Genomic DNA, 18,475 nt, shown 5'->3' on the forward strand with positions numbered 1-18,475 from the left:
AAATATTTAACATCTTAGGGTTGTTTTAAGGATTAAATGAGTTACTCTCCCCCTATCTTAAAAGAATATTTTCTGAAAAAACCTCATAGGTTAACTTTGCCTCTGTCAAAAGTATAATTACCATTAATTTCTGTAGGTCGGTAAAAAGGTGCTCTGTTCTAAACTGAGCTTCAAAATTGACAGACATTTTGCTAAAACAGTACCAAACTTCATTAAGGGGACTACAATTACTTGTGCAGTTAGAGCTGCAGCTAACATTACTCATCATACGGGGTGCCTGGGTGGCTTAGTCAGTTACGCATCTGACTTTGGCTCAGGTCGTGATCTTGCGGTTTGTGAGTTTGAGCCCCACGTCAGGCTCTGTGCTGACAGCTCAGAGCCTGGAGCCTGCTTCAGATTCTGTGTCTCTCTTTCTCTTTCTGTGCCTCCCTGATTCATGCTCTCTCTCTCTCTCTGTCTCTCAAAAGTAAATAAACGTTAAAAAAAAAAAAACAAAACTGAAAATATTACCCATCACAATACAACCTAGCAAGGAATTCTTTATTTTTATTTATTTATTTATTTATTTATTTTTAAATTTTTTTATTACATTTATTTATTTTTGATAGAGCACAAGTTGGGGAGGGGCAGAGAGAGGAGACACAGAATCCGAAGCGGGCTCCGGGCTCTGAGCTGTCAGCCCAGAGCCTGACGTGGGGCTCGAACTCACAAACTATGAGATCATGACCTGAGCTGAAGTTGGACGCTCAACCAACTGAGCCACCCAGGCGCCCCTATTTTTATTTTTTTAATGTTTTATTTATTTTTGAGAGAGAGACAGAGTGTGAGTGGGAGAGGGGCAGAGAGACAGGGACACACAGAACCCAAAGCAGGCTCCAGGCTCCAAGCTCTCAGCACAGAGCCTGATGCCTGCCTCGAACTCACAAACCATGAGATCATGACCTTAGCTGAAGTCGAAGTCGGACGATTAAGCAACCAAGCCACCCAGGCGCCTCAAGGAATTCTTTCTTTATTATCACTCTCTTATATGGTTATTTACTTCTTTCCAAGAGTGCATGTAGCTTTTGTAGCTCTGGTACACGCTGAAGACAAGAGTTAATGAACAGCATGCATATGATACTGTTTATGCAGTTCAACCTTTAATACAGAAGAAAAAAAAAAAGGAAAAATCAGTGAAAACAATTGTAGCATCACACCCACCCAGTAGATTGCCATCATAGAAGTCATGACACCCTTGCTAAAATTAGTAAAGTACAAGGATTGTGAAAAGAAGCAGTAGCTTTTATGATCTATATGTTTGTATAGATGGTGGCACTCAGCTGCTCCTAAAGCCTAAGAAAGCCATATGGGGCTTCATAAACACAAATGCTTCCTAAGCCACTTCTCAAACACCTCAGAAGGTCGAGTTCTCATCATGTAAGGGGTGTATCTAATGAACCACTGTAACTCATGTAGGGTGTCGGAGTGATGGCCGGGACCAGTACTTGCTAAATGTTAGCATGGTTATTCAGGTGAGATGAAGAAAATGATGAACAAGTCAAAATGTGCCTTGAAAAAGAACAATCAAAAAGCGACGGCAGCCTGTTTATTTTTCTTCCACTATCATATTTGGGTTAGTTGGTTACTAATAATGAACTTTCTTAACCCCCTTGACCTAAATGCTTGATGACAATTCCTGCTCCATGAGGTTCATATAAGTTCACCATTTTGGTCATTAGTGCTATGTTTGATTACAAAATATTAGAGTGGCACAAAAGCAGTTATAAAATACTGAATTTTTTTTCAGAAAAAACTGTATTATGAAATGTAGATGGTGCTAATGTGAGTCGAAATACATTAATATTTACCTGTAAATTTGATGCATAAAGGTAACCTTGGGGAAATTTACTTTGCTTAGCCACCTCAGCTTCCTGATGGGAGGAAGGTGAGTGCACATGAAAGTCAGTGAACTTTTCTACTCACAGCAAGACCAAATGCTTAATCTCAATTAATGTTTGCTTTCAACTAACACGGAGGAAATCATGTGAGCTCATCCTCAATGCTCTGTAACATCTGCCTGGCCAGTGTTAAGGTGTGGTTAGAATTCCATATAGAGATATTTTAGGATGACAGTAAAGCCATTTATCAGGCTCATACTTAAATACCAACTCTTGTCGTGTATAGAAGCCAACTATTTCAAAGATCAACACTCTTCTTATGAATAAAATCATATGAGGTTTTATGCTCAAATTTTGCTGACTTGGGATTCCGTCCTATCATGAGACAGGATCTCAGTCCCCGAAAGTCCTCTTGTCACGTATTTTTGGAAGTCCCTGGGGTTCCTCACTGATGTACAAACAAGCTCACACTCTCACGTGCAGCTTGCTCCTCCCAGGCTTTTCTTGGGCCTCTGCTATTTTAGCTGCTGCCGTTCCTGTAGGAGAATCCTCCCTTGCTTAGGTGTTCCAAACTGTGAAACTCTTTAGTTCCCCAAATAGTGCTGTTCCCTGAGAACAGGATCCTTGCCTCTCTCCTCACAGGGGCTGCTCCCACAGGCTGGGGTAGGAACCAGTTACCAGACAATTTCTCATTTTCTCATAGTACTCCTATTTTCATTGTACTTGAGCTCTCCTGTCTCCTCCTGAGCATACAGTCTCTGAAGCAGATTTTCCCCTCACACATCTCCTCTTCAAAATGTGGATCGACTCCGGCAAAAGATGCCTGGGTTGGAGAGTTGGCAGGCTCTTCCCTTTTGACATATCAACTTTATGTTGAGTCATGATCTCCCAGCTTCACATATTGACGATTACTAATTCTGTCAACAACCTGTCAAGAGAGGCGTTATGACCCCATTTTACAGGAAAAGAAATTGAACAACCAGAATATTAAGAAATTTATCTAAATTTATTGTTCCTAAGTGTGATATACATTAGATTTTGAAAATACTGTTTTCTAAGTTGCTCAAAGCACTTTATGAACTTCTTTTCATACTTCTTATAACATAGTTTCATGACAGGTATTATATTCATAACTTATAGATGCTTCTGTGGTATAGGGTAGATTTGTGCATAAATCCAGATGGCAAGATCTTGCTTGGTATTTGATCTTAAAGGCCTATCTTCTGTAACTTACTATCTTAGATTTTGTTCTTTTGGAAACTGGTGCCTCAATGTATTTTTTTTTTTCCAGTAGACTTTTCTGCTTCTGTTTGAAGATAATATTTTAGACATTAAAAACCAAACCAAAATGAAACTTAACATCCGTTTTTATATTAGCCAGGATTCTTGGCCAGAAATAATAGAAACCTACTAGTTTGGGCAAAAATCCTATTTATTGGCTTATCCAGTCATAATGTGGGGAAAAGTAGGGGTTCAGCAAGCTTTTCAGGGACATAAATAACACGAGGGTTCTCCGTGTCTCATTTCTTCCCCTCTGTGTATTGACTCCATTCTCCCAGCTTCCTTCACGTAGCTGAAGATGTGGCAACCAGCAGCACTTGGGTCCAGGGGAAGAACTTCTCTCCATAGCTCCAAGTCTAAAAATCTCAGGGAAGCACTCAGACTGCCCTGCCTGAAAGATCACAAGTTCATCTCTGTGGCCAGAAGTATGAGGACTGGGATTGGCTGGAAACACTTGGACTTCAAAATAAGCGGGGTGCTAGTTACAGAATAAGGTAGGATGCCAGGCAGACAGAACATATGTCTACTACAGATGACTGAGTATGCTTTGTGTTTTGCACTAAGGTGAGATATAAATAAATGTTATTGATATGTTATATTAAAAGATATGATTTTTGTGAAAATGAGTATTAGCCCAATTGCTGGTAATATATCACCAGAACACACAAGTGACATTCATGTAGTCAGCTGCCACTCATTTTTAAACTCATGTGGCTATACCTCTATTTTGTTTTTTTTTAAGTAGGCTTTATGCCCAGCAGGGAACCTAACACAGGGCTTGAACTCATGACTCTCAGATCAAAACCTGAGCTCAAGACTCAGACACCCCAATGATTGAGCCACCGGATGCCCATATACCACTCTTATTTATTGAAAATATCTTTCCCTAATCCAGTTTTACAAGTAGAGTATTCCTCCCACCCCCTAACCACCACTAGGATATTTACCCTTCCTTACAGTGAAGATGCATCTGAAAACAAGAAAGGATCAGTATGTTAAAGAGGAATGGTTTAAAAAGTGTGGTATAGCTTAGGTAATATTTCCCTTTTATGTATAACTGATTAATAGAAGATTTTAGAGTTCTTCAGCCTAACTACCTCCTTTATGCAGTTGGAGAAGCTGCAACTCATGACAGGCAATGAATTTTGGACAAAGTTCTTTTGATTGTATGGTTGACCCACACTCAGGAGAAGGTAGAGTTACTTTAAACATGGGGATCTCGTGAAAATCCAAAGATAGGAATCAAAGTTCAGCCTTCAGGAAAGGAGGCGATGATGAGGACCTACATTTTAAACTCTGACACATAAAGAATTTGGAAGTCTTCACTCTCATCCTTACAACTTAGAGACAGCTGGTCAAACTGAAAATTCTCTTTCTTGGACCTCTGGAGAAACCACCACCGTGAAATCTGGGGATAGAGGTATAGGCACAGAGTCACAGCCAGGGTCTGCTTATCTGGAAGAGACTGTTGGAGCCATAAATTAGTAGGCATTCTTTAGTGGTTACTCTGAAGAACTGCTTAAGTCTGAGTGGGAACTGGTGGGAGAGTAAGAAACTCCTGGGGCTGCAGTCTTGCGGGGCCCACACACTTTCATGGACTTTACCTGTAGGAAGCGTGTTGTCACAGTGAAGACCCAAGAAAAATCCCCTCGTGGCGCTGACAGGAGGAAAGTAAGAGTAATCGTGTAGTAAACCCAGGATCTTCTCCATAAGGACTACTCTTCAGGAGAAAAGACTTTGCTGGGGCCTTATCCAAGCTACGGTAAGGGCATTCCTCCCAACCCCTAGTGGTTTTTGTTGTTGTTGTTGTTGTTGTTGTTGTTGTTCTTTTTCCCTCACCTAATATGGGAAAGGGAACAAGGTCAACAGGGGTCATGGCTTCAAGGGAATAGATTGGGAACTCTGTGGCCAGTGAATGGGGTAGGGAGTAGGAGTCAGGGAAGCTATACTATGGGAGAAATACTTGCAAAGATCACAGCCCAAGGACACAGGACAATTTAGAAGACTGATATTTAATCATAAGTTTATAGAACACTCCTCCTTTCCCCACATTATCATCATCCGAACAGGGCTTCAGGATAATGCCAGTGAATTACCATTGAAAGAGTTGCAAGATACAGACTATCTCTGAGGAGGAGTATGTAAGGAAGCCCAAAATCAAGAGGGGAGGCAAAAACAAGGACACTAGAGGATTTTGTAGCTTCTGTCACCTACAGCTACAACAAACATGAAATACATCCCAACACTTAGCCAGATTAACATACATCCTCACACTAAAGGGCTATTTACCTCAGTTCCTGTTATTCAATACATTATGTCTGGATTTCAACAATTACAAGACATGCCAAAGGCAAGAAAAAAACATAGCTTGAAGAGACAAATCAGTCATCAGAATCAGACTCAGATATGCACAGATATTGGAATTATTAGACAGTTTAAAATAACTGATTGGGACGTCTGTGTGGCTTAGTCAGTTAAGCATCCAAATCTTGATTTCGGCTCAGGTTTTGATCTCACAGTTCGTGAGTTTGAGCCCCACATCCAGCTCTGCACTGACAGTGCAGAGCCTGCTTGGGATTCTCTCTCTCCCTCTCCCATGCACATGCTCTCTCTGTCTCTCAAAATAAACTTAAAAAAAAAAACTATGATTAATATATTCAAAGCTCTAAGGGACAAATAGATAACATATAAGAACAGATGGTAAATTTAAGCAAAGAAATGGAAACACTATGAAAGTATTGAAAGCATATGCTAGAAAAGATAGAAATTTAGAATGCCTTCAATGGGTTCATCAGTATACTCAACATGGCCAAGAAAAAAGATCATTAAACTTGAAAATAGGCCATTAACAACTTTCCAAATTGAAATGCAAGATTAAAAGGATGAAAAAACCAGAACATTCAAGAACCATTTCAAACGATAAAACATATAAGCCATTGGAATACTAAAAGGAGAAGAAACAGAAGAAATATTTCAAGTAATAATACCTAAGAACTATTCAAAATTAATGGCCAAGCATCTGGGTGGCTCAGTCATGATCTTGTGGTATGCTGCTGTCAGCAAAGAGCCTATTTTCGGATCCTGTACACCCTTCTCTCTGTGCCACTCCCCTGCCTGTGGTCTCTCTCTCTCTCTCTCTCTCTCTCTCACTCTCAAAAATAAACATTTAAAAAAAAATCAAAATTAATGGCGGACACCAAGCCACAGATTCACGAAGTTCAGAGAACACTGGACAGGATAAATACTCAAAACAGAAAGAAAAACATACATGTAGCTGCATCACATCCAAAGAGCAGAAAACCGAAGACACCATGGAGGCAACTCTCACACATGAACTAGCAAGTCTCAGTCATGACACCTCTGCTTCTCTCTTTTTTCTGTACCATTCTAGACTTTACTTTTTTTATAACTGTTTTCTTAGACCATCAAGGCCCTTTCGATTTCCAATTTTATCTCATTATTTTATAGTTCTAGTTCCCACATTAACACTTCATAGTTTCTTGGTTCCCAATTTCAAATTCCTGATGGAAATGTGATTGCCCTGTTCATCTTTTGGAGGCAGTAGAGCTCATGGAAGGAAATCTCTGGGTGGGTTTCTTGGAATCAGTTGCCCACCTCCACCTGTGTTTCAGGGGGTGGGATAAAGTATGAATATGGTTCCTTTTTGTTCATCAAAAACAGTTTGTAAGGCACTGTTTCTTGGGGTTTGGGAGGTTGGGCTTGGGCGGTGATGTATACTTCTACTACAGAACAAATTATGTAGATAAATTGGGTAGAAAATGAGTTTCAGAGGGGTGAAGTGATTTGCTTAAGCAGTCAGTATGACTCAGACTCAAATCTACTTCCCTTTACTCAGTGATCTATTACATGGATTAGAAACAAGCTGTTTTGAAAAGTATATTGCTTGTTGACCATATAGTATCCATCATATACCATCACTGTTATGGTTTGAATTTGCCACTTAAAACATATATTGATGTGCTAATCCCCAAGATCGCAGACTGTGATCTTATTTGGAAATAAGGATTCTGCAGATGTGATCAGCTAGAATGAAGTCATGTTAGAGTTGGATGGACCCCAATGCAGTATGACTGATGTCCTTATAACAAGACAGTCATGTGAAGACAAAGCCACGCAGGGAGAACACTGTGATGATGAAGGCAGAGACCAGAGTGACACAGCTGCAAGCCAACGGGTGCCAGAGATCACCGGGAAACCACCAGCCGTGAGGAAGAGGTGAGGGAGGGTTCTACCACATGTTTTAAATGGAGCATGGGCCCTGCTGATGCCTTGACCCCTGGCCTCCAGAACTATGAGACAGTCAATTTCTATTGTTTTAAGCCACCCAGTCTGTGGCACTTTGTTAGGGAAGCCCAAAGAAACTAATATAATTGTCTGAGTGTAACTTGAAAAAGGAAACTCCTACAAAAATTTTATTACACTCCTCTCCACCCCAAATAGAAGAATACATTCTTTGACCTTCCAATTCCGCCCTCCCTCGATCCCTTGACAGCCCATAAAACCAAAGGAACACAAGAGATGCCTCATGTTTCTCTTGTAAAAATTCCTTGCTCTTGTTGGTATTCCATAATTTCTATCATACCTTGGCACTGAACTCATTCATTGTAAAACGTTTAGACAATAAAGAAAGCAATGTAAAATATAAAATCACATGTAATCCTCCCACTCAGCTATAAGTATTAACGTTTTTATTTATAGCCCCCTAAGTCTTTTCTTACACACCCATATACTTTTTATTAAACAAAATTGGGATCAGAGTGTATACATTGTAATCGGTTTCAATTTTCAAATAGTAACCATAACCAAAAATAAATCTCAGGAAAGACACGAGGCTTTCTTTGAAGCTTCTCCTCACTAATTTTATCAGTTTTATTTTCCTGTTCCTTTGCACTTTACCCTTCTTTTATTTCCATCTAGTCCTGTTGCAACTGGTTTCCTGTGTCTCCTAGACCACGTTTTTTGATCCGTAAGTAAATAAAAATTTCCAAATCACAGAATTGGTAAGTATGAAGAAGTATTTTAAGATCAAGGACTGAGAATTGATATTAGTATAACTGACAGACTCAAACAGTTATTCACTATAACACATGCATGCTCATTCAGCTGTTGGCTACACTTATCCAAATATCAGAATTTGGCACCTTGTGGGGGGGAAACAGATTTTCGCTGAGATGGAAGCTTCGGCTTCATATGGGATCTTTTTTCTCAAGGGAATTCCCGCTTTTTCTGGCCTTTATATTACTTGCTTTCCTCCTGGTTTCGTCTTGGAATGGCATCAGTAAGTTTCTGCCTCCACAGAATACAGCCTTGATATATCTAGTCTGCAGTGATGGAAATAGTGGGTATGAGTGTGTGTGTGTGCACACACACAAACTTTTGACTGGAAAGGGACAAGATTTATGCATCTGGGTAGAAGTTACGTGAATGTACATATATGTAAAGTATACTCGTGTCCTTTATTACTTGATGTTATATCTCAATTTTTAAAAATTACCGCCAATTTTTAAAAAGTACTGTCCAAGGTTTAAACTGGAGATCTAGTCAAGGGTAAGTAAATTCCAGAGACTGCAGACCAGCCATTATCTTAGCTATAGAGACCACTAGCCTTTTCAGCTCTTGGACTGTTCCATAGAATAGCAATACCCAGAGATGCTCTCCACCCCACTAATGGAGTTTTGTGGTCAAGGAAGTTTAGAAAATGCTTCACTATCCAGGCCCCTTTGAATGATTCATTAGGCATACTGAAATATCAAAGGCTCTAAGTCCTACAGCAAAAAAACACTTATACCAACTTGTCCCAAACTTATTTAACCACGAAACTCTTTTCATCAATGCCTGTTAACACCTCATTAGAATAATCAGCTTATGTTTAGAAGCCTGGTCAAGGCCTACCCACCTGCCAGTACGCCACCTGCTGGTTTTATTGGGTATGAGGCCACTCAGGAAGCTTCTGTTTTCACTAAATCTCACTCACAATCCAGAGTTCATTGTTCTAGTGCTCTTGATCAGCATTTTCTTCACATTTAACAAACCAGGGACTGAACGGCATAGTTTGCTATCATTCAGTTGCAAACGGAGGTTTTTAGAGAGTTCAGACTCTCAGCTAGCAAGTCAGACCACACAAACCAGCACTGGATGTGTCCAAGAGAAATGAAGCATCTGATAAAATGAGAACAAAGAATGAGCGAGAAGTCCTTTAGAATTCTGATTTTAGAGCTTAAATATTTATGATAATACATTCAGTCAGTCTGTTCTATTTATTCTCTAATTTGAAGTTCGACTTATTTTTAACAGACTTGTTCAACATCTAATAGACTGATGAACTAAACTCTAATTCCCCCTAAACCCAATGTGAGTCACTTTCACTTAAATTGCAGCTTCACCACTCTTGGTTCTGGAGGTTATAGTTGCTAAAGTGATATCATCATTTATTTGGGAAGAAGAAACAAAAATAATATAAAGGATGGGAATGTGATAATAAAGGACACTTATGCCACAATTTATTTTTTTAAAGAGCTTATTTTGTCACAGATTTGTTTATAGACTGCCACACAACCTAAGAAGAAAACTTTTAAATGTTTTCTACAAATAATCTTTCACAATCTGTTCTATATATTTTCCTGTCCCCAAATAATATATACTGCCAGGAGAGATTTCTTTAAAACCACCGTTTTCGCTAGAACGGTTGAAGCATATGTACGGTTATTACCTGACACTGGGTGGGTTCAAAGGTGCTGGGTAGCCAGGTTTTCCGCCCCCTACCTCCCTCTGCATCTCCATTTTATCTGATCTGGATTTCTCAAGGAGCCCCAGTTCCTTGGGAAAAACAGCAGCTGGGTCTGAAACCTTTGCCTAATTCTTCTAGGGTGAGGGTACTTATATTCCCAGCTACAGTTTTAAGGAAAGAAACTCCTAACTTTAAATACTACAAATTATTTGCCAATAATTTTATTGTCAAAGAAACATGGCCCGTAGTATGTTAGCCTCACTATAAAACAACTTTTTTAATGTTTTATTTTATTTTTGAGAGAGAGACAGAGTACAAGCAGGGAAGGGGCAGAGAGAGAGGGAGACACAGAACCTGAAGCAGGCTCCAGGCTCTACGCTGTTAGCACAGAGCCCGACGCGGGGCACAGGGCTGGAACCCATGAACTGTGAGATCATGACCTGAGCAAAGTCGAATGCTTACCGGACTGAGCTACCCAGGCGCCCCAGCCTCACTATAAAGGGCTGTTTGAATTCTATTCCTGGAGCACCATTCCCAGTATTCAAAGACCAGTTGCATCAGCATCACATAACAATGTAAGTATGCTGATTCCTAGGCTTCTCCTCAGACCTGTGCAGTCCCTGAAGGCAGGGCTCAGGCCTCTGCATGTTTAGCAGGCCCCGTAGGTGCTCATCCAAACACCTATGGAGATGCTGGTTGTTCAATGCTGGTGATGGATCTGCTGGCAGAGTTGCCTCTGATTGCATCCAGATGAGGTATGACATCAGCATTTATAAAGAATTCCACAGGTTATGGGAATGAACACTGAAGGTGGAGAACTGCTCCAAGAGCTGATAGGTTTTTTTGCTTTTTTTTTTTGGCGGGGGGGGGGGGCGGGGGGGGCAGAGGGAGAGTGGGGCAGGGCAGAGACAGAGGTAGACTGAGAATCCCAAGCAGGCACCCAGCTGTCTATGCAGAGTCTGCCTCTGGGCTTGATCCCACCAACTGTGAGATCATGACCTGAGCCAAAATTAAGAGTTGGAAGCTTAACCGACTGAGCCATCCAGGTGCCCCTCCAAGAGCTGATAAAAGGATGAAAGCTGAAAAACCTATTTTGATTTGCCAATGAACTGTTAATGCAGAGAAGGATAGGCAAACATATTTAGTAGTGATGGATGGAGGAAATCACGTGAATGGAAGATTGAATATTATCACCTCTCAACCTAAAAAAGGCTCACAGTGGTATTTCAATGACCTTAATTCTTAACCCCGGCTGTCTTTAGAATTCTTCAGGAGTCAGCCTTTAAAATATACCAGTGCCTGGGCCCTACTCCAGACCAGTTAAATCAGGCTCTATGGGGGTGGGATGGGGGGGTGGGTGAGGTCTGAGTTGCTGCTTATTTTAACAGCTCCTGGGGTGACTTTAGTTGTATAGCCAGCTGAAGCACCATTGCTCTATGACGTAGGAGAAGCTGTCTGAGTCACCTGTTATTGTTGACATCACAAGCAGTTCATTTTGCTTCCAGATCCTTGGAGCCCAGTCTTTAGAAAAAAATGAATGCTTGGCACTGTTCTTTTATCTCATTTCCACCTCTTAAACCACCATCATTAGGATTCACTATTTTATTTAGGAAAGCAGTTTCCCCCTGTTTTCTTGACATAATTTGCGGCAGTATATTGCTCAGAGCAAAGGCCAGAACGTTCTACACCTTATGCATTTGCTAGTTAAAATCTGGGGCTTGGGGGTAGAATTTGTGGAATTTTGCGTTCTGTTGCTTGGCAACTTTAAGAGAGTTAAGCCTATACATTCTGTGAGCATCAGAGTTACAAAGTTTGGTGAGCCCAGTCAATTATTTCTTGATACTAAAAAGAAATTAGTTCTCCATTATGTAGAGGGCTTGAAAAGTTGTCATTCAGAGCAGGGCATCCGTAGCGATGTCACATTTCTTCTACTTGACTCCACAAATTATTCTGCCCTTCAGCCCTCTCACCTCTCAAGAGTTCGATCTGATCAGACGCAAGGCTGGCATATCTTGGCAGAATGAAGCAAGGTGGTCACATTCCTCTGTGACGACATATGCAGGCAGTTACCGGAAAAAACAACTGGATGAGTCCACATGCAGCCGATTTTCTCTTAAAGCAGGACAGCATTGGCCTGAGTGTAACCAGTAAGACTTCTTTGTAATTTGCACCTGGATATGTCACTATAAATAGACAAGAATGCTAGTAGGAGGAAGAAGGTATTGTAGACCCTGAGAGCCTTCATAGACTTTTAACTCTGTGTATTTTCCTGTGTAAATGTCAGCTGGAAGAAGAGCTAAATGTCAGTTACCAGCTGAAATTATGATTATATTCTCTTTTAGTCCCAACATCATGTATAACTATCTACTCTTGAAGAGATAAAAATGTGAGTATTTGATTAAATTGTAGGTATTTTGTATTCTCTGTTCAGCAAAGAGGTGCTCCTGAGAATTTCAGTTTTGTTTCTTGTCTAGTTTTTCCACTTTTAGAAGTTGAAAAATTCCCTCAGAGCAGAAAGAAAGTTGACAAAATCCTCCTCTTTTCCCCACCTTGTATCGTCTATCCATAAATGCAAGCGTTGAGGTCCTGAAAGACATTGTCTGAGTATTTAAGCTCAGTCTTACGAAAGGCCCATAGAAAAAAAGAATTTGTTTCATATGGTGACTGAAACTATAGAAATAAGTAATCACAAAGGAAGGACATTTTATCGGTGTCTGTGGTGGGGGAAGGGGTACTGTGTTTCTGGAAAGATCTCAGTGAAGCAGGTTTCCTCTGAGCTGGTTTAGGAGGTGGGGAAAGGAAAAGCATATTGCATAGAGAAGAGAATATGCACAAAGGCAAAGAAGTGTTTAATCCAAGTACGATCAGACAACCACAAATAGCTCAGTGAGTTTGAGACAGAAAGCGTAAGTGGAAAACTATGAGGACATGTTATGAAATATGTCCTTCTGTATATTAATTGTCTACTATCTCATCCAAATTCTGGAAATGTATTTGAAAATCGACTGGATTTTTGACTCCAACTTGAGATGTGAGTAATTTCTCAAATAATGCCCTAATAATTATTAACTGTACTGCCTTCCGGGTCTTTCCAAATCACCAAAACAGTGCTGAAAACTAAAATGTCTCAGAATTACTCTTCTATTAGATGCCTTGTCTAGTTTATTCCAACACACTCTAATCTCTGTATTTTTATTAAAAAATTTTTTTAATGTTTATTCAATTTTGAGAGACAGAGAGAAACAGAGTGCAAGTGAGGGAGGGGCAGAGAGAGAGGGAGACACAGAATCCAAAGCAGGCTCCAGGCTCTGAGCTGTCAGCACAGAGCCCTACGTGGAGCTCAAACCCATGAGCAGTGAGATCATGACCTGAGCCAAAGTCAGACACTTAACCGACTGAGGCACTCAGGCGCCCCTCTAGTCTCTGTATTTTTAGTTGCTCTCCAGTGTGTTGACACTTGAATTATTTTTGGAAATCCTTTTGCTAATTCTGTGAATTCTGAAATACCTTTTGGCCAGATAGAGGAGTCTTTATGCATGACCAGGGTCATCTTCTCTGAAAACAGTGTTTGAAATCTGGTATCCAAACAGATCCAATCATCAGAGCAGAAAAAAAAAAAAAAAAATTAGTAACTCAAAAAGTACAGAAATACGACATCTGGTGAAAATGTCCAGAACTTCAAATCTGTGTCCTATTCAGAGTGTGATCATCTCACACATCATTCCAACCAGTGCCCTCGGTTGTGACATTGCAGACATGAAAGACCCCAACCTTGTGAGGCTTATCTTTTTGGGGGGACCTCAGAAATGTAAATATATCATTGGCATAACTACAGCTTATTCTGTTACAGGTTAAAAAGCAGTAAGTGTATAAATGAAGATGAAGGGCAGATTCAGCTCATTTTGAAAGCACTGATTAAATTCTAAATTTGCTTTTGTTTTTAATCTTTTTCTTGGTTAATTTTAGCCCCAAGGCAAATGTCTTAAGTTCTGAGCAAAAGCTGTTTGATTAAAATTTTGTAAGGCTCTAAGCAGACATTTTTACACTGCTATACAATGAAAATGGTCCAAGGGGGATTTTTGAACAAAATATAAAATGACTGGTTATTTAAAATGTGTTAAGGCAGGGGAATATTAAGTATACAAAACACAAGACCTTTTTTTCACTTATTTATTCACCACATACATTGACTAGCCATATAAAACAAGATGGAAGAAAATTGGTAGAAGTCTCAATCATTTGGTTCTGAATCAGTTTTAACAGTAAATATATAAAATTCATAAACATGCAAAAAGAAAGATCCATGCAAGAAACATTGGAAGAAGGGAGATTAGTGTGGTATAAAACGTAGACTGTGGGTTATCAATTCCACTTGTCTGCCAAAGTTAAAATAGGAGTTGCATTTTGACATCTGAAACTAATGTAACATTGTATGTCAACTGCACTTCAATTAAAAAAAAAAAAAAGTTGCCCTTTGGAATGCCTAGACAGGGATATGGCTCGGTATAAATAATTTTAAGTCTTGATGCTTTTTTTATTAAATTATTTCTTTTATTCATTCATTAATCATATATTTATTAAGATGCTACTATATGTAAGATCTTTTAGGATAGATGCTGGGGCCACATCAGTGCTCAAAACATACATATGGCTCTTGTCTTCATGGAGCTTATAGTCTGGTGAGGGAAACAATCACCAGGGAAACAAGCTATTTGTGTTTGAAGGAAACAAATAGGGAACTCGGTTAAAAACAAAGAGGGGTGGCAGTTTCTTACAAAACTAAACATGGTCTTTCTATATAATCTAGCAGTCACGTTCCTAGATATTTACCTAACTGATCTGCAAACTTACATCTACACAAAAACCTGCATGTGAATGTTTATAGCAGTTTTATTCATAATCGCCCCAAAGTGGAAGGAAACAAAATGTCCTTCAATAGGTGAATCAATAAAAAACTGTCACATCCACACAGTGGACTATAATTCAGCAATAAAAAGAAATGAGGTATTAAGCCACAGAAGACATGGATGAATCTTAGCTCCATAGCCCTAACTGTACAAAGCTAGTCTGACAGGCACAAATTGCATATTCAACTATATGATATTTTGGAAAAGAAAAACTAAGACAGTAAATAGATCAGTGATTGACAGGGGATAGGAGAGGGCTGAGTAGGTAAAGAACAAGGATTTCTTAGGTCAGTGAACCTATTCTATATGAAACAGTGATGGTGATTATAAGACATTAAGTTTTTGTGAAAACCCATAGTACTTTAGAGAGCAAAGAGTAACATTTAATATGTATAGATTTAAAGAAATTATTTAGGAAGTAGGAGGGTTCCCAGGATGGCATACAAAATGTGACAAAGCGATATAAATGTATATTACAGATGTATGAAACAAGCTCACAGAAGGAGGTGTGGGAATAAAGTGTTGATCTAAGTAACTATTTTTTTTAAGTTTATTTATTTATTTGGGGGGGAGGGGCAGAGAGAGAGGGAGAGAGTTCCAAGCAGGCTCTGTGCTGTCAGCAGAGAGCTTGACATGGGGCTCAAGCCCATGACCTAGGATCATGACCTGAACTGAAATCAAGAGTCAGATGCTTAACTGACTGAGCCACCCACGGGCCCTGGATCTAAGTGACTTTAGAAATGAATGGAGATTGCAAGACTAAAAGGCTAAAGGAACAATACATAACCTCTGTACCCTAGTTGATAAAGTTGTTTCCTATAGGGGGACAGGCGACAATTCTGAAACCAGTATACGTATATTGGAACTGAACAATCAAGTAGATGGACAGTGGATGTTGGAGTGGGAACTTAATGATAAACAAAGGGAAGAGGATAGAATGATCCACGTAGTAATGGATTAGAATTGAGTACATCAGTATGAACACGTGTTTAGCTTAATATAGATATAGATGGTTATGTAAAGAAACATTTATCGCCTTATGTATATACACAGATTAGTATGCACACATGTGCTTCCTTGGTCCCTGTGTGCAGCCCATATCAGTATGGGACATCGGCTGAGAGGGCCTAGAAATAAGACCTTGGAACAGTGAGCACACCAAATACCCAGATTTTAGTTTTTAATACTATCGTCTAGTAAAGGAACCAGAGTTTCTTGGACAAATGGTGATTCTCAGACTGGAGCAGAAGATATACAAGATGAGTTTGGAGTATCTTGTAGTGCCAGATAGTAAGAAAGTGTCAAACAAAACAAAACAAAACAAAACAAAAATGATGGAGCCAACTGAAAGAGCTCCCAATGACCAAAGCTGGAAAAATTTAAGCAACAAAATAAAGCAGCATTGGATCATAGCCCAAAGTATAAAATAGGCACCAGTCCATACTCTGATAAATGAATGACTAAATTAATTCATTAGTGAGGGGGGAAAGGACACATCCCTCATGCAGAACATTTTCATAATTTATGTAGTTATCTTGTACTCAAGGAGGTAGAGCATAACTCAGAGTAGTTAAGTGTGAGCTGTGCACAGCGACTTTCTTCCATTGACCATAGAAAGAGAAAAGACAGTAACTTTATAGTGGGGAAACCTGACAAATACTACTTCAAGCTAGCTGAGAGAGGTAAATGTCAATAATGATAAGCCATACTGATAGTCTTTAGCCTTGGTATGAGAATGGTACTTTAACTCTGTGGTTTTCTTCCTCAAAATATATTACCCTCATCTAATCGTGAGAAAAACATCAGGTAACTCCCAATGAGGGACATTCTACAGAATACCTGACGACTAATCCTCAACGTTGTCAAGGTCATCAAAACAGGAAAGTCTGAGAAACTGTCACTACTAGGAGGAACCTAAGAAGACACGATGACTAATAATAGATGTAACTGGGTGTGGAGTACATGAGAACTCTCTGTACTGTCTTCACAATAATTCTGTTGATCTAAAATTGTTTAAAAGTTAAATTTTAAAAAAGGTAACACTGGAGATGCTAAAAGAGAAATGAGCAAATCCACAAACATATTGAACATTTTAACACTCTTCTCTCAGTAACTGGTAGAACAAACAAATATCAGCAAGAACACACCAAATTTGAACAACATGATTAAGACACTTGTCCTGAGTGACATATCTAGAGAAGTGAACCCACCAACTGAAGAATACACATTATTTTCAAGAGTATGTGGGCTATTTTCAAAAACTGACCATATGTTGGGTCGTTAAAAAGTACCAAATTTCAAGGGCACCTGTAGGGCTCAGTCAGTTAGGCGTCCGACTTCAGCTCAGGTCATGATCTCACTGCTCGTGGGTTCAAGCCCCACATCAGGCTCTGTGCTGACAGCTCAGAGCCTGGAGCCTGCTTCAGATTCTGTGTCTCCCTCTCTCTCTGCTCCTCCCTGATTCATGCTCTATCTCTCTCTGTCTCTCAATAATGAATAAATGTTAAAAAAATTTTTTAAAAAGTGCCAAATTTCAAAGGATTCTAATCATATAGAGTATGTTCTCTCACAAATGTTATCAAACTAGAAATTGATGACAAAGAGAAGACTAGAAAATGTCTAAATATTTAGAAATTAAACAATACATTTCTTTTTTATTTTTATTTTTATTGTTTATTTATTGTTGAGACAGAGAGACAGAGTGTGAGCAGGGGAGGGGCATAGAGAGAGGGAGACATAGAATCCGAAGCAGGCTCCAGGCTCTGAGATGTAAGCACAGAGCCTGATGCAGGGCTTGAACTCACATGCTGCGAGATCATGACCTGAGCCAAAGTTGGACTCCCAACTGACTGAGCCACCCAAGGGCCCCAACAATACATTTCTTATAACCCAGGGGTTAAAATAAAATCACAATGAAAATTAGAATATATTTTGAATTGAGTGATAAATAAAATATAATATACAAAAAACATGAAGGCAATACTCAAAAGGTGAAAACAACCCAAACATCCATCAACAAACAATGGATGGACAAAAGGTGGTATATACATACAATGGAATATTATTCAGCCTTAAAAAGGGAATGAAATTCTGATACATGCTGTAACTTGGATGAACCTTGAAAACATTATGCTAAGTGAAAGAAGCCAGATACAAAGGGGAAAATATTGTAGGATTCTACTTATTCGAGGAACTTAGAATAGGAAAATTCATAGCAACAGAGAGTAGAATAGAGGTTACTAAAGAATAGGGGGAGGGGGAAATGAGAAATTATTGTTTAATGGACATAGAGTTTCTGTCTAAGATGACAACAAAGTTCTGGAAATGGATAGATGCACAACGGTTGTACACCATTGTGAATGTACTTAATGCCACTGATCTGTGCATTTAAAAAATGGCTACAATGGTGAATTTTAGGTTACGTACATTTCATAATAATAGCAATGGCAACAGCAGCAGTAATAGTAACTGATGAAGGTCAGGATTTCCAGAATGCAGAGGGAGGATATATGTACATCCACTCCTCTATAAAAAAAGAAAAATCCTGGAAGAACTGTCAAAATCAACTTTTCAAAAACTCTCAAAGTTAACCATAGGTGTGCAACAATCTGACGAGTGTGTTTTCAAGAAAAACTGCAGAACTTTGGCAAGAACATCAGGGT

General features: G+C 39.4%; 1 protein-coding gene across 3 annotated transcripts in view; it reads left to right on the plus strand.

The window, feature by feature from the left end:
* Nucleotides 1–11,293: 11,293 nt before the first annotated feature.
* The window catches only part of CB1H4orf51 (chromosome B1 C4orf51 homolog), a 47,445-nt gene continuing 40,263 nt past the window's right edge, over nt 11,294–18,475 (plus strand). Inside the window, exon 1 of one of the 3 annotated variants that reach the window (XM_060654047.3) lies at nt 11,294–12,053. In XM_060654047.3, the coding sequence (XP_060510030.1) occupies nt 11,821–12,053 (233 nt within the window). In that variant the 5' untranslated portion in view covers nt 11,294–11,820. The remainder of the gene's footprint in view (nt 12,054–18,475) is intronic. The other 2 variants (XM_060654049.3, XM_060654048.3) reach the window with 2 other exon arrangements.

Source organism: Panthera onca, chromosome B1 (assembly GCF_046562875.1).
Source record: "Panthera onca isolate mPanOnc1 chromosome B1, mPanOnc1 haplotype 2, whole genome shotgun sequence".
Classification (NCBI taxonomy): Eukaryota; Metazoa; Chordata; class Mammalia; order Carnivora; family Felidae; genus Panthera; species Panthera onca.